At 42.0% G+C, this 16,738-nt stretch overlaps 1 protein-coding gene across 1 annotated transcript in view; it reads right to left on the bottom strand.

Annotated features, from left to right (window-relative positions):
- Window positions 1–16,738, bottom strand: part of SNTG2 (syntrophin gamma 2) — a 284,599-nt gene that overhangs the window by 131,520 nt on the left and 136,341 nt on the right. The window contains exons 4-6 of the mRNA XM_069974063.1: window positions 13,156–13,213; window positions 9,903–9,946; window positions 6,908–6,949 (exon numbers count right to left, since the gene is read on the bottom strand). Coding sequence (XP_069830164.1) covers window positions 6,908–6,949; window positions 9,903–9,946; window positions 13,156–13,213 — 144 coding nt within the window. The remainder of the gene's footprint in view (window positions 1–6,907; window positions 6,950–9,902; window positions 9,947–13,155; window positions 13,214–16,738) is intronic.

The raw sequence follows: 16,738 nt of genomic DNA, 5'->3' as shown, positions 1-16,738 counted from the left end.
AGCAGCACAGAGGATGTCAGGAGGAAAGGGTGATAATCCTATAGGAGAGGTCCCAGCAGCACAGAGGATGTCAGGAGAGGAGGGTGCTGATCTATAGGAGAGGTCCGAGCAGCACAGAGGATGTCAGGAGAGGAGGGTGCTGATCTATAGGAGAGGTCCGAGCAGCACAGAGGATGTCAGGAGAGGAGGGTGCTGATCTTATAGGGGAAGTCGCAGGGTCCCAGCAGCACAGAGGAAGTCAGGAGAGGAGGGTGCTGATCTTACAGGGGAGGTCGCAGGGTCCCAGCAGCACAGAGGATGTCAGGAGAGGAGGGTGCTGATCTATAGGGGAGGTCACAGCAGCACAGAGGATGTCAGCTGGCCCCCTCTTCCCCCCTTATAGATGGTCCCCCTCTTCCCTCTGCCCCCCTTATAGATGGTCCCTCTCTGCCCCCTTATAGATGGTCCTTCTCTTTCCTCTGCCCCCCTTATAGATGGTCCCCCTCTGCCCCCCCCCTTATGGATGGTCCCCCTCTTCCCCCCTTATAGATGGTCCCCCTCTGCCCCCCCTTATAGATGGTCCCCCTCTGCCCCCCCTTATAGATGGTCCCCCTCTGCCCCCCCTTATAGATGGTCCCCCTCTGCCCCCCCTTATAGATGGTCCCCCTCTGCCCCCCCTTATAGATGGTCCCCCTCTGCCCCCCTTATAGATGGTACCCCTCTTCCCCCCCCCTTATAGCTGGTCCCCCTCTCCCCCCCCCCCCTGTGCAGATAACACACAAAAAAACAAAAAAACACAACACAACTCACCTGCCATCCGTTCCCCCGTTGAGCCTCTCGCCTCCTGGTCCGTCCCCGGCTGATGCACAGCTGCCGGGGGTGTCCCATCCTATCCCCAGCAGCGCGCGCATCAGAGGGCTCCCCGTGCGCCAGAAGTCACAGCCACGGCGCATCAGCCGTGGCAGTGCAGTGGCGGATTATAATGTGGGCGGGCGGCCGCCCAAACCGCCCATATTATAATCCGCCACTGCTCTCAGCTGCTGTATGTCCTGCAGGAAGTGATGAATTATTTCCAGTCTGACACAGTGCTCTCTGCTGCCATCTCTGTCCATATCAGGAATTGTTCTCAACAGGATAGGTTTTCTATTGGGAATTGCTACTTCTCTAGACAGCTCCTGACATGGACACAGGTGGCAGCAGAGAGCATTGTGTCAGACTGAAAAGACACACAGCACTGCAGGACATACAGCAGCTGTAAGTACTGAAGGGTTTCAGTTTTTTAATAAAAGTAATTTATTAGATCCCCTCCCCCTTCGGAATGCCCCTTTAAGTCATATACTAAATAAAGAATTTGCTACTTTACGGGAGCAGTATATACAAATAGTGGTAAAGCGGAACACGCAGATAAGCAAAGCAATAAAGAAAAAAAGCTATCTTTTATAAGCCATTAACTACTGGAATTAACATCTGTTGTTTTCATTTCTTACTAAACATGGAATTGTATTGGATAATGCCACTTCATTAACTCCCTCCTTAGCGGGGGCATAAAGAGGTCAGATTAACTTAATTCCAAGGAAGGTAGTTTTCAATTACACCGTAAGTCAGCACAAAAAAAAAAAGTCCTATTATGTTTGTTAGCATGGATGCCCGAGGAAATGTTAAAAACTTATACAACATTTACTCAGAGCAGGAAAAGAATCCTGCTGAGTTCTGCTTCTTTGATGAACTTTTTGTAAAATGACACAATTTTTGCACATTAGTTGAAATTCCGGTAAGCAAAGGAACAAAAATGGATGGAAAGGGATTTGCAGGGTAGATGTGGTTTTGGCATAAAGCCAATGAGTTATGGTGCAGTCCAAAAAGTTCAAGAATTAAACCCATAATCCTGAGGAAAGAATAACTAATGGATCATTAAAGGTGAAGTTTAGGGCAATAGAAAATGTTCATAATGGGAAGGGGGGGATATAATATAGAACATATACTTACTGGTCCAGGTGCCCATGCTGAACCCCCACTGGGATCCTCCATCTCTCCCCCCTTCTACGTTATGACTCAGCTGATGTATGCGCTGCTCAGCCAGTCAGTGACTGAAGCAGGACACAGCGGCAGTCACTGACTGGCTGAATGAGTATCTCCCACCTTTTCCCGCCGAGTCGCAATATACCATGAAAAGGAGAGAAGATGACATATGACAGGGTCCGGGAGTCAGGTGATGCAGGGCTGCCAGGGGACAGGGAGCGGTAAGTATAGGCTCTTTATTATGTTCCCTCCACCCCCTGCCTACAATGTAGTTGTCAGCTTTCTCCTTTAAATGGATTTTCCAGATTTTTAAAAGGGAGCGCTTAACCCTGTCTGATAAACCAGTCATCCCCGCCAATCATCACCAACTGTTCACCTTGAAGATCAGACAGAGACAGTCTGTCAATGAAAACCACTTTAAAGGGGTACTCCAGCTGGGGCATTTTTTCCCTGGGAGGAGGTAGATGAGGGAAACAATGTCCACTCACCTCCCCGGTTCCAGCGGCGGGTCCCGTATCGCAGCCCTCCGGTCCCTGGTTCCCAGCTGCTTCCTGGTGTCTGACGTGGGCCCGCGACGATACGTCTCAGGTCTGCTCAGTCAGTCAGTGACAGAGGCGGGATCTGAGCAGGCTTTAAATGGATCCTGCCTCCGTCACTGACTGGCTGAGTGGACCTGAGATGTCACATCTCGGGCCCATGTCAGACACCAGGAAGCGCCCAGGGACTGGAGCGCCGCGATGCGGGACCCGCTGCTGCAACCGCAGAGGTGAGTGGACGTCGTTTCCCTCAGCCCCCCCGCTGGAGTACCCCTTTAAGGGGAATCTGTCAGCTTTTAGGTCAAGGAGACACATGGTACCTTCATACAACCAGCTGTGCTTCCATATTATATAGAAAAAAAAATGTAATTCTTTGGTACAAAGAGTAGAGATGAGTCCGAACCTTCGGCATTTAAATACCGGTGGCTGATTAAGTTGGATGCAGCCCTACGGATTTCGGGAAAAGAAGTTGCTCAAGTTGCATCTCTATCAAAGGAGCTTTTTTCAAGGAATACTTCCTCTTCCTTTCCTTGCTTGCTTTACACCTGGAAACCGAGTCAGGTATATGAGGGGGAGTAAGGAGTCTTCATACTATTGAATAAAAGCCTTTTTTTTTACATTCTGGAAGCACAGACAGATATTTGAAAGGTACCATGTGTCTCCTTGAACTAACAGTGTCAGCAGTTTGGAGCATGAATGACAGCTGATAGATTCTGTTTAATGATCCACCAGTTATTTTTTAGTTTAATTTCTTTTGGACTACATAAAAAAACATTGGCTTTACACCAAAATCATACCTACTCTGCAAATACATTTTTACAAAAATCTACATACATCTTGTACCTTGTTGGTTTTTTAAATAATATTTTCTTTCAATGCGTGATAGCACAGTGGCTCCACCGAACAACTTATCAGAGGGGTTGCTGGTTGTCAGCAGCCTGATACTCATACACTGATGACCTATCTTGTTGGGGGAAAAAACTTTATAGTGAATCAGCTACAATTTATACATTGTTTACAATTTATACGCTTTTAGGACAAGGAGACACATGGCCCCATTCATATATTCGTCTGTACTTTAAAAAAAAAATGCTTTTATTCTGTAGTGCAAAGTGTCAAAGAGGTGTTCCCAACTCGCTGGAATGCTACAAGTTGTAACGTCTCCTCGCTTCTTCTTCCATCCCTAAACTTGCTTGTTACCTCTAGCTGCTAATCAGATACTGAGATAGTAATGAGAAGGTTTTCCAGCGTGCAACGTTTTAGGAGCTTGGTATTACCTCGAGGATACTCGGCACTCGAGAATAAAAGCATTGTTAGAAGCACAGACAGATATATGATAGGTACCATGTGTCTCCTTGTCCTTACAGCTAACAGTGTCAGCATTTTGAAATGTGAACTACAGCCGACAGATTCGCTTTATGGATCAGAGTTGGGGTGGCCCTCTTGAATATCAGAGAATCCTGCAAAATCTAAAGTCCAGAAAAAGATAATCCTATGTGAATCTGGGCTGCTATTTGTTATGGGTATATTCACACAAATACTATTAGACTTTATGAATTATATAAACTCTGAGCGTACGACAATGACTATAAAGTTTATGATGCAAATGAAAGTTGTCTGTCCATAGGAAGGGGGAGCCCTCACCATCGTTCCCTATGCCGCTCTATAATGCTATGAAGAGTAACAAATGGGCCTATAGACGTTGTATAATTATGCGTGACTCGTTATAGTAAGTCTGAGATTCAGAATTGATAAACTTTTAACGCATTTATATGGAAACATAGTCCATCCAAGAAAACCTTCTACACTGCACTTACAGAGGCAGCTCATCTGGGCAGTACTGCAGTTTTATTCTGTGCAATAGGAACGTAACCTAATGCTTTATAAAGGAACAAACTTGATTATTAACAGTATTTGCGAACTTTGCAATCTTCTAAACCAAGCCTTAAAGAGTCACTGTCGTATTTTTTTTTTTTTTTTTGCAGAAATCAATAGTCCAGGCGATTTTAAGAAACTTTGTAATTGGGTTTATTAGCCAAATCTGCCATTATCTGCATGTAAAAAGCCTTTTCCCAGGTCCCCCCCTCCTTCCTCTTTTTCATCCACTCTGAAAAATCTGAAAATTGTGACTTGTTGCAGGAGACGTACCCTGTCTGTTCTAGGGAGAGGGGAGGGGGGAGGAGGAAGGAGGGAGTTAGCCGGCAGCAGAAAGCAGATAACAGAGGATTACAGGCACGGAGCTGGGTGACAGCTGTAATCCAAGCTCAGACAGGTTACTGGTGACTGTCACAGGAGATATCCCGTGAGGGATTTGTAGATTAACTCTTTGTTGTCCTGTTTTGGTCTTTTCTTTAGCTCTCTCCATAGGAGAACAATGAAGACAGGGGGGAGAGCTTCAAACTGCTTTTTCATGATAAAAATGCATTTTTCGGATAATAAACCCAATTACAAAGTTTCTTAAAATCGCCTGGACTATTGATTTCTGCAAAAAAAATTCACGACAGTGACACTTTAATGAATTGCACCACTACAGCTAAACACAATGCAGGTGTTTTTCTGTTTCGGTGTAGTTCAGCTGTTTGCTTATCAATACTTACCTGTCTGTGCTCCCCTAAAGTCCTTGGTCTCACTCAGTTATAGGCCATTCACTCACTGAAGGACAGTGCCACAGCCAGTCATTGGTGACAGCGTGCTCAGCCAATCACTGGCCGTGGCACTGTCCTGTCTCACTCAGTTATTGGCTGAGCATGATTTTAGCCGCAGGGGACACTGGAGACCAGAGGCCAAGGTCACCAGGTGAGTATACCATTTTTTTTTTTTGTTGTACAGCCACCAGTTTAATTTAAAGGGGAACTATTAGCAGGTTTTTGCTCCCTATTGTGCACTTGGCATCGAGGATGAAAATATGCCTGTTACCTTCATCCTCTGCATCATTCCCATGCAGTTTTAATGTAGTTCTCTGTCTGGTAAGGATGTTTGAAGCACTGCCCCTCCCGCAGAGCATCAATCTGCCCCTTCTAACAATTGTCAGTGGAGAAGGCCAGCCAGGGGCGGGCTGGATCTGCGCTCTGGGGGCGGGGCAATTCTCCAAATGGCCTTACCAGACAGAAACAAGTTTTTTGCAAACTTTGTTATTAATCCAGCTTTTCTGGAATTACTTTGCTCATCCCTGTAATCAGAATTATTTTAGGGGGTTTTTTTTGCAGAGATTTTACATCTGATATGGAGATAGAAGAAGTGATACCTTTCTCTTAGCTAATAACTGTTTATACACATATAAAATCTTGTTTCCTTCAATGATCAAAAGTTACAAAGGCCATTCTGAGCTGCAGCATGCATGTTTACTCCCTCCCCCACTCCTTCCTGCCGTGTATGAATTGATGTACATGGTTTGGCTTCCAGCACATCAATTTTATCTGTCACATTTGGTCATATTAGCCTCTGCATAGGACCAGACTGACTGTATTAGCTCCTCTCCTACCTACCATACATTCTCATCTCTGCATTAGAATAATTCCTGCATACCTTCCTTCACTAGTTGTACTTCAACTCAAATTTTTTTAACACAAAATCTCAGGGCAGGACATGCCCACAGTTGTGTCCTGTCCTGTCCTTGGATTGGCTGAGCAGGCAATTTCTGTTCCCAGCTCTCATCCTTATAGCAGACAAGTGGACAGAGCTGAATAGAAGCTGCAGGGGAATCAGAGTCTCCTATAAAAATCGCCAATAAACAAATCAGAAGAGGACTTGGGGTAGGTAAGTATAGTTTTTTTTCCACTATTTTTGTTTAGCCCCAATAATATAGGAATTTGAAAAAATGGAATACTCCTTTAGGCTATGCACACATAACATACATTTTATGGCAAAAATTGTGAAATTGGTTGCATTGAAGTCAATGCAAACAAAGGCTGTTATTTTCATTATGAAATAGGATGCATTAAAGTCAATGCAAACAACTGCCGTTGTTCACACAATGTTTGCTAAGTTAGTTATTTGCTACGGCCATTGAAATAATTGACATGCTGTTGTTGTGCATTGATTTCAATGCAATCAATGCACTCAATACACTCAATGTTTTTGAGTGCCAAACAGTGGCCGTTGTCCATACATTGTGTGAACATAGCCTTAAATAGAATAAACAGCACAGATTAAATAATCAGAGTAAGTGTAGGCTAATACAATAATGTACATAAAACCGGCTAATCTAATAACTTTGTGCCACAATTTGAAAAATTTTACATGAAATTAAAATATTAAACTTTGAAAAGCCATTTTACGTGTAAGGCCTCCATGTGTTTGGCAATGCTTCAGGCACTGCAATTACATTCAGAAAAAAAAATAACACAAATTAGTGCAAAATACTTACAACTTACCACTTCTTCATGAGTTGCGTTTTCGACATTTATGCCATTAACCTGAAAGTAAAAAACACTTTTTGTATTTAGAGTAATTTTGCATCGTTATTTGTTTATCGGATGTAAACACCATTAACTAAGTGTATAATCAACCCTGACCGCGGGCCAAAATGTGCATTACGTACAGATGTAGCATGCACTTCTGCTTTTGAGTAAAATTAGAGGATTTTTCTATGGTAATCAGTCATTGAGACTCTCCAGTGTATTTGTTTGGCACTGCTTTTTATAATGTAACCATTTATTTTGGCTGTTCCCAGCAGAGATTTTAGCTAAATAAAGGAATAAAACGCATAAAATGGAAAAAATATTAAAAAATAAATAAATAAAGTTTAGAAACTGTAGTTCAATCCCTTGAAGTTGCCGTGCCCTGAGTTTCAAGCATTTTTTCAAATTTGTTCCCATGCTGGAACTATCCAGAACAAGAGTGGTATGCTCCTGTTCTGGACAGTTCCTGACACGGACAGAGGTGGCAGCAGAGAGCACTGTGTCAGACTTGAAAGAATGCACCACCTCCTGCAGGACATACAGCAGGAGATAAGTACTGAGAGGCTTGAATTATGTAAATAAAGTTAATTTGCAAATTTGTGCAACTTTTTCAGGGAATTTGAAAATAGATTAAAGAGGGTCAAACATTGATCTATAGAGAAGCTATGTCTAAAAGGTGGCACCAGCCAACAAGCTTTGCACATGTCAGTTTATCAGTCTCCTTAAAATAGAAAACAAAAAGCTCTGGAGTTGTACATAACTAATCTAACACAATCCACTGTTACTCCTATTTTGCCTATTTCTTGACCTCTCTGTATACCTTTCTTTACTAGTCATACTTACTCAAATTTTTAAACAAAAAAGCTCAGGGTAGAACCTGCCCCCTCAGCCAATCACTGGCCACAGTGGTGTCCTGGCCTGGTCTCTGATTGGCTGAGCAGGCAATTCCTGTTCCAAGCTCTCGTCCTGAAAGCAGACAGAAGAAACAAGCATAGGGTTATGGACAGAGCTGAATGGGAGTGGCAGGGGAATCAGAGTTTCCTATAAACAGACAGGGGGAGATTTATCAAACATGGTGTAAAGTGAAACTGGCTCAGTTGCCCCTAGCAACCAATCAGATTCCACCTTTCATTCCTCACAGGCTATTTGGAAAATGAAAGGTGGAATCTGATTGGTTGCTAGGGGCAACTGAGCCAGTTTCACTTTACACCATGTTTGATAAATCTCCCCCACAGTGTTACCCCAGTGTTTTCCACTGTTACCGCTAGGCCTATCAGCCTATTTCTTGACCACTCTGCCGCTCTTGCCTCTGTATGCAGCCCCAGTGTGACCAAGTGACCACTAAGCAACTGTATTTTCCACAACTCACTTCTCCTGTCTTCCTCTCCTGGTCTGGATAAAAAGTATTCCCTCACACAGAGATCTAACTAGTAAATAGTGCTATGCGATCCTTCTTATACTTATATCCTCATATACTTTCCTTATGCACTTCTATAAGCGTATATATATATATATATATATATATATATATATATATATATATATATATACAGTATATTAGACAATCCACAGCACTCAGGATAGTAGCGTGCAAAAAAACTTGTGTTTTATTCCTCCCAAACCATTACCGGAGCTGTGACGTACACAGAGACAGAGTCAGAGACGGAAATCCCCGAGCCTCTCCCAGACAGCCGAGTGTTTCATCGGAGAAGCTTGGAGACACTCGGCTGCTGGGAGGGCTTCGGGAAAAAGAGAGAGGCGCCGGAAGTTCCCAAAGCCTCTCTCATTCTCCTGAAGCTCTCCTGGCAGCTGAGCGTCTCCGTGCCTCTCCGAGGAGACGCTTGGCTGCCCGGGAGAGGTTCGGGGATTTCCGTCTCCGGCGCAGGCAGTGTGTGTCACACTGTCTGCGCCGGGAATGGTACAGGAGGCGTGCCGATGCCGGGAATGTGAGTTAAGTGTTTTTTTGTTTTTTTTTTATATAGCAGCAATTAACCCCTGACTGTTTATTTGTGTGTCCACCAGAAGGTGGACTCAGAAATCAGCACAGCAAGGAACAGCAGGGGGCGCTACTGATCAAGGTAAGATATCTCACAGCAGTAAGACTTTTTTTAATCAAATGCTATAGATGGAAAATGTATTTTAATATATACTATTAAAATACACACCATATCATTTATCCAACAACCCCCTTAAGCAGTCACATTACCCCCTCAGATCCACAGCAGAAGCCATGCCCCAGGCCAAAAACCAAACCCAGAGGTAAACATACTCTAGGGAAAAAGGGCAGGCCATGCCGAAATGGGAAAATATTTGTATTACTTTATTAACGAAAAAATAGCTCCAGCTCTGTAACTTTATGAAAACATTAAATAATACATTAATCCAGTACAAAGCCTGAAGATTCCCAGTGACGGCACGGCCAGCTTCCAGTTACACAATGTGACCTACAATCTGATGGATAAGTAATCATCCCAGAGTATTTATAGCTACACAGATATTTTGCAACAAAGATTTTTTTTTTTACAGGAAAAAATGTTCTAATAGGATCAAATTATAACCCCTTTTATTCAATGCAATGGTGACCATCACCTACATGTTACACCATCCCCTTAATGGAGGGTCATAAGCTGTATGTAAAGCTGCTATACCAGTCCAATTACTGCTGGAATATATTAGCTTTGTATGAAACCTGTAAAGGAAATATTTGTATTAAAAAAAAAAAAACGGATTCAAAGCTCACGAAAAATCGCTGAAACGACAGGGGGCAAGGCCCGGGGTCCAGGAGCACGGCTGGCCGCCCACTGTGAGAAGCCTATTACTGCAAATGTGAGTACATCAGAAAACCCTATGCACAATTAGATGGTTACATATGTTTATAACAGCAAGATAGCAATTCTCTATTATCAATGTGACCCAGCGTGTGTCATTGTGCTATTTGTATATGGATTTAGTAAGAATGGCTGCTTACCTGCATTACGGCATCTCCTGTGAACAACAAGCCACTCTGGTCAGCTGAATGAGAACACAAAGTCACGTTTAGAATAAGATAAAAAGATCACAAAATTATAGTAAAATATATTTATGATATGAAACTAAAATATTTGCAAGTATTCTAAAATATCATACGTCGGGATAAGCTATTAGAAAATTTATTTTTCACCTCCCAAAGGTTTTGATGGGTGGGGAAAAATACTAGGGAAAAAAAAGAAACCATTGTGTGTATGTATGTGTTTTTTGTTTATTTTTTTTATGTTATATGTGTTTCTTTTTTTATCCTTTGCATAGCAAATAATTTAATTGAGATGCGGTTCAGGGAAGAAACAGAGTGCTGCACATCACACCTATGGCTGATACTAGTGCCGCTTGGCTAAATATAAAACACATCAGAATTTTGTGTATGAATTGATCAAGCCATACTGCCCCATGTACCTCGTGCCGGTATCTGATACACATGGGTCCCTACACTAAGTCCACACCGTGCCAGTCAGTGGCCACCAACCCCGCAGGCGTGCACGGCCAGGGAACGGGGGCCATGGGACGGCCCTGCGACCCCCATGCCACAGGACCAGACCCAAAAACACCACACCAGAACCCGGCCAGCACCGCCGGCGGAGAAGGTCGCCCCCAAGCAGCACAAGTCTGGATAAGGTATTGCGCTCACCATAGCTGCAGCAAACAGAATGGGAAAAAACAGGAGGGATTAAAACCATGTGCACTCAGGTGTCTCCTGCTAATTGCGGTCATGTGGGTCTCACCAGGAGGAGTGCAAAACACGGAGAAAAGAGAGAAACAAAATGCGGTTCAGGGAAGAAACAGAGTGCTGCACCTCACACCTATGGCTGATACTAGTGCCGCTTGGCTAAATATAAAACACATCAGAATTTTGTGTATGAATTGATCAAGCCATACTGCCCCATGTACCTCGTGCCGGTATCTGATACACATGGGTCCCTACACTAAGTCCACACCGTGCCAGTCAGTGGCCACCAACCCCGCAGGCGTGCACGGCCAGGGAACGGGGGCCATGGGACGGCCCTGCGACCCCCATGCCACAGGACCAGACCCAAAAACACCACACCAGAACCCGGCCAGCACCGCCGGCGGAGAAGGTCGCCCCCAAGCAGCACAAGTCTGGATAAGGTATTGCGCTCACCATAGCTGCAGCAAACAGAATGGGAAAAAACAGGAGGGATTAAAACCATGTGCACTCAGGTGTCTCCTGCTAATTGCGGTCATGTGGGTCTCACCAGGAGGAGTGCAAAACACGGAGAAAAGAGAGAAACAAAATGCGGTTCAGGGAAGAAACAGAGTGCTGCACCTCACACCTATGGCTGATACTAGTGCCGCTTGGCTAAATATAAAACACATCAGAATTTTGTGTATGAATTGATCAAGCCATACTGCCCCATGTACCTCGTGCCGGTATCTGATACACATGGGTCCCTACACTAAGTCCACACCGTGCCAGTCAGTGGCCACCAACCCCGCAGGCGTGCACGGCCAGGGAACGGGGGCCATGGGACGGCCCTGCGACCCCCATGCCACAGGACCAGACCCAAAAACACCACACCAGAACCCGGCCAGCACCGCCGGCGGAGAAGGTCGCCCCCAAGCAGCACAAGTCTGGATAAGGTATTGCGCTCACCATAGCTGCACCACACAGACCTCTGAAGGCAGCCCTGCTTCTCTATTCTAGCCTGTTGTACTACGCTGCAACATTATGGGGATCTGCAGCTCCATCCTGCATCTACAAACTGCTGCTATCAGGTTTATACATTATACACCACATGGTGATTGCTATATTGTACATTAACTTATAATATCACATTTTCAGCTGTTTCTCATTGTTTGTTACGTCTGTTCTACATGTTAATCAGAAAAGAAAATCATTATATTTGGGGTGTGGAACCAATTGTCTGCATATCAGTCATTTCTTATGGGAAAATGTGCTTTGGTTTAAGAGCGCGGTCCCAGAACGAATTATGCTCATAATCCAAGGCACCACTGTATATATATATATAGTATTCTGGCTCAATAAAATAATATATATATGATACTTGGAACAGCAGAAATAAAATAAACATACATACATAACCCTGATTCCCTGCAGGCTACTTTTTTTCTCTTTCTGCTCCCCCAATCGTTTGTCTTTTTCCCACTTCTGATATGAGCACTTGGAGCAGGACCTGGTTGCTCAGCCAATCACTGACCTGAACAAGACTACAGTGACTGTGTTACAACTGCAGGTAGGGTTCAGCCAGGGAAGGAATGGGGGAGCACATAGATCCCATTGTGCCCTAGCCTAGAGAAGAGCTTTGTTCAGACTAGTGTAAAAAATAAAAAATAAAAAACATGACAAAAGGCACAGTTTTTCAGTGTTTCTCAATGTCAGTAAGCTAGCCAGACCTTCTACTGGGAGGAGACGATCAAGCCAAGGGTAGTCTCCAGTCAAGGAAATCACCCAAGCAAGGTATCCATCTACAGGCAGCTGTTTCAGGGTATTTGCCCCTCATCAGTGTGGAGTAAGATACTGGCTAGTGGAAGCAGAGACTAGTAAGTGAATTCAAAAGAATAATGGTTGACTTCAGGGAGATGAACCAAAACACCATGGAGACACCATCACATGTTTCTCGATGTTAGTAAATCTAGGAACATCACCCCCTGGGAAATCAAATATGCAAAAAGTTTTGTATAGTTGATTTCCTACTGAGCAATGTTCCTAAATTCATTGACGTTGAGAAACACGAAATGGTGCCTCCATTGTGTTTTGGTTTATCTCCCTGAGGTCTTTGTACCACAGGCTAAGGACTGTGCTGAGTTACTAGAATACACGGGCATGGCACACTGATTGGCTGGGCAGGCAGGTCCTGCACTGAGTAAACATCTCGGAGGCAGGAACAAGAGATTGGTAGACTGGATGGTGATGGTGCTACAGGGGAGCAGGGGTAGGTAAATATATATATATATATATATATATATATATATATATATATATATATATATTTATTTCAACATAATTTTTTTTTAAGAACCAGAGTATCCCTTTAACCTAAAAAAAATAGGCTTTAACAAAATATGGTACAAACGACTAATTTGTTTATTTATTTTTTCTAAATAAAAAAAATACAAAATAAAGATATCATTCATGACACCAGCAGTTATCGTGTATCAGTTATGTGACATGTCCAGTATATATAAAAAAAAAACACATAAAGCTTTACCTGGTTGATCTTTGAAAATTTTAGATATAACAACAGGCACTTTATGTTGTGCTCCACCCTGAAATAAAAAGAGAGATTTATCAGCCCTCCAGAATATAAAATGTTATCTTTTACAAAGCAAAAACTAGAGATGAGCGAACATGTCAAAGGCCAGGAGTGGATTCCTAAAGAAAAGACTTTGTTTTCCTGCTGGTTCTTCTTCTAGTTTCTGCTCCCAAAAATTTTACAAAAAAATTATTAAAAACACACACGCAGAAAAACTGTATAAGTGATTCCAAGCTTTGCAGGGAAAATGTTTCTCTTTTCCATTCCAGAAACAGCAGCACTGTATTCCATGAGCAGCAGCCATCTAGCCACGACCCTTAGACAAGAGTTGTTTTTGGAAAAATAAATGATATGCTATGATTCATAAATGTGAGTTCAATGCATATCCACTTGATTGTGAAGAGCGATTACTATACAATAATATAACCTGCAGACATCACGATCTGTTTTCTGTGTAATTAGACGCATGTAAATATAATACATCAGATTACCTCTGATTCATTGGCCTCAGCATATACTGTTTGCCTACTTTATGAGAATGTCCATTAGACTAAATGAAGGGAAATCTTCCAGACTCACTACAGAGGAGGCAAGTCATCAGCTCAGTGGGGACTCGCCTGCCAGTGGTGGCCATTTATGCACTTTTCCTGCCAGACATAGCTAGGGATTAACAACATTGCCAATAACAATATCTTGTATCACAAAAAAAAAAAAACAATTAGGTATAGACATGTAATTTACTATCATTTAAAGAGTTCTTGTCATTAAAAAGTAACAATAATGAAGACACTTTAAGGCTATGTTTTTACTGTGTTTATTTTTTTAAATGTAAAAACATCCGTCTTTTGATAAAGACAGACGGTTTTAAAGTGCCACTGTTGTTTCCCCCCCTCAGAAATCAATAGTCCAGGCGATTTTAAGAAACTTTCACTGCTCATTATCAGTTGAGCCCTGTGTAAACTATGGAGAGGGGAGGAGGGAGATTAGTCGCCAGCAGAGAGCAGAGAAAGAAGGATTACACAGTGGGAGCTGTGTGAAAGCCGGTATTCAGAGATCAGAGAGGTCAGTGCTGACTTCAGAGGAGATAGCCTGGTGATGTAGCTGTAAATTAACCCTTTGTTGTCCTGTTTTGGTGCCTCATCTCCCTACACCCCTCCCCTCTCAATAAAAAACCATGAAGACAGGGGGGAGAGCTTTAAACTGCTTTTTCATTATAAAAATGCATTTTTCGGCTAATAAACTCATTACAACGTTTATTAAAATCATCTGTACTATTAATTTCTGCAAAAAAATAAAAAATAAATTAGCCACAGTGACACTTTAATGTTCATGATCATCAATGTGCTAGTTGCTGAGACTTCCACTGAACGCTTGAATGGATGGGGAGAAGCATACAGCTAAGTGCTTCTCTCCTTGCTGCAGGAGACTTTTGTAGAATCCACCTTCTGCAGCAAGGAGAGAAGAGTTTAGAATGATTCTCGTCACTCATTCTAGCGATCAGTGGGGTTCCCAGTACCTAGACTCTGACTAGTGGTGAGCGAACATCCCGATGTTCGGTTCGGGTCCTGAACACAAACATAAAAGAAAAATTATTGTGATCGGTTCGTGTTTACCGAACATTCACAAACAAATAACTAACGTACAGTTGAAGTGTACACAGTTGTGTACAGATTGCGTTGGTTTTGGTCTGGAGTTACGCACATGAGTACAGATTCAGGCGTAAAGTGTAAATTACCCAGTTGCCTACATTCGCAAGTTCGAAAATGATTGCTCTAACCATTCCGATCATTGAACAAATTGTTTGTGATCGGCGAACACGAAGAATTAGCGTCATGTTCGTACGAACATACAAACAGTTACGAACAAGTAACATCAAAACTTTTGACATGTCGCTATGACACATAGATCAATTTTGCATGTAGTTGAGAAGAATATGTAGATATTTGTATTTCTCATAGATGCCAAAATAATAATAATAATAATAATAATAATAGTAATAATAATAATAATAATAATACATTATTTTTATTATTATTATTATTATTGTTATTATTATTATTATTATTATTATTATTATTATTATTATTATTATTATCAGTTTGGTTACCCCTAGCTATGTTTAGTTTTAGTTTAGTTTTATGTTTAGTTAGTCTTTTATTGCTGTAGAAAAACATGTTTACATTTGAGTATATATAATACAACACTCATAGTCAAGCTCCACTACTGTCCACTAATTTTAGTGTTTTTCTATATCCTGGGTACTAAGATGGAAAACAAAACATATATATATATATATATATATATATATATATATATATATATATATATATATATATGCAAAATGAAAATCTAGGGAAGGCAATGGTTCTATGTTATCATTTATTAGTTACTTTTTCTGGCAGGTAATTTTTTGAATATCTGACATCTAAAATACAGTATGGTAGTGAGAAGAAGGTAAAGCTACTGTATTTAATAGGGGCACTTACCCTGTCATTATAAGAAGACTTCTTAAAGTATTGTGTGTGTTGTAGTGTGACCAATGTTACTGATATCACCAGGGCACTACTGCTGCTCTTATTAAGTCTCTATGGATTTCATTATGTGGGCACTGTATTATTGTATGGGCACTATGGCTGTCTATTATTTTATTGGCACTATGGCTGTCTATTATTGTATGGGCACTATGGCTGTCATAATGTGGGCACTGTATTATTGTATGGGCACTATTTCTGTCTATTATTTTATTGGCCCTATGGCTGTCTATTATTGTATTAGCACTATGGCTGTCTATTGTTGTATTGGCACTATGGTTGTCTGTTATTTTATTGGCACTATGGCTGTCTGTTATTGTATGGGCACCATGGCTGTCTATTATTGCATTGACACTATGGCTGACTATTATAGAATGGGCACTATTGCTGTCATCATATGGTCAATGTAATATTGTATGGGAACTCTGGCTGTCTATTATTGTATGGGCACTATGGCTGTCTATTATTGCATGGGCACTATGACTGTCATTACATGGCCATTGTATTATTGTGTGGGCACTATGACTGTCATTATGTGGGCATTATAATATTGTATGGGCACTATGGATGCCATTATGTGGGCACTATAATATTGTATGGGCACTATGGCTGTCATTATGTGGGCACTATAATATTGTATGGGCACTATGGCTGTCATTATGTGGGCACTATAATATTGTATGGGCACTATGGCTGTCATTATGTGGGCACTATAATATTGTATGGGCACTATGGCTGTCATTATGTGGGCACCATAATATTGTATGGGCACTATGGCTGTCATTATGTGGGCACTATAATATTGTATGGGCACTTTGGCTGTCATTATGTGGGCACTATAATATTGTATGGGCACTATGGCTGTCATTATGTGGGCACTATAATATTGTATGGGAACTATGGCTGTCATTATGTGGGCACTATAATATTGTATGGGCACTTTGGCTGTCATTATGTGGGCACTATAATATTGTATGGGCACTATGGCTGTCATTATGTGGGCACTA

This window comes from Dendropsophus ebraccatus, chromosome 6 (assembly GCF_027789765.1).
Source record: "Dendropsophus ebraccatus isolate aDenEbr1 chromosome 6, aDenEbr1.pat, whole genome shotgun sequence".
Taxonomy (NCBI): domain Eukaryota; kingdom Metazoa; phylum Chordata; class Amphibia; order Anura; family Hylidae; genus Dendropsophus; species Dendropsophus ebraccatus.
Note: the sequence above shows the minus strand (reverse complement) of the source record. Positions and strands in the feature narration are given on the sequence as shown.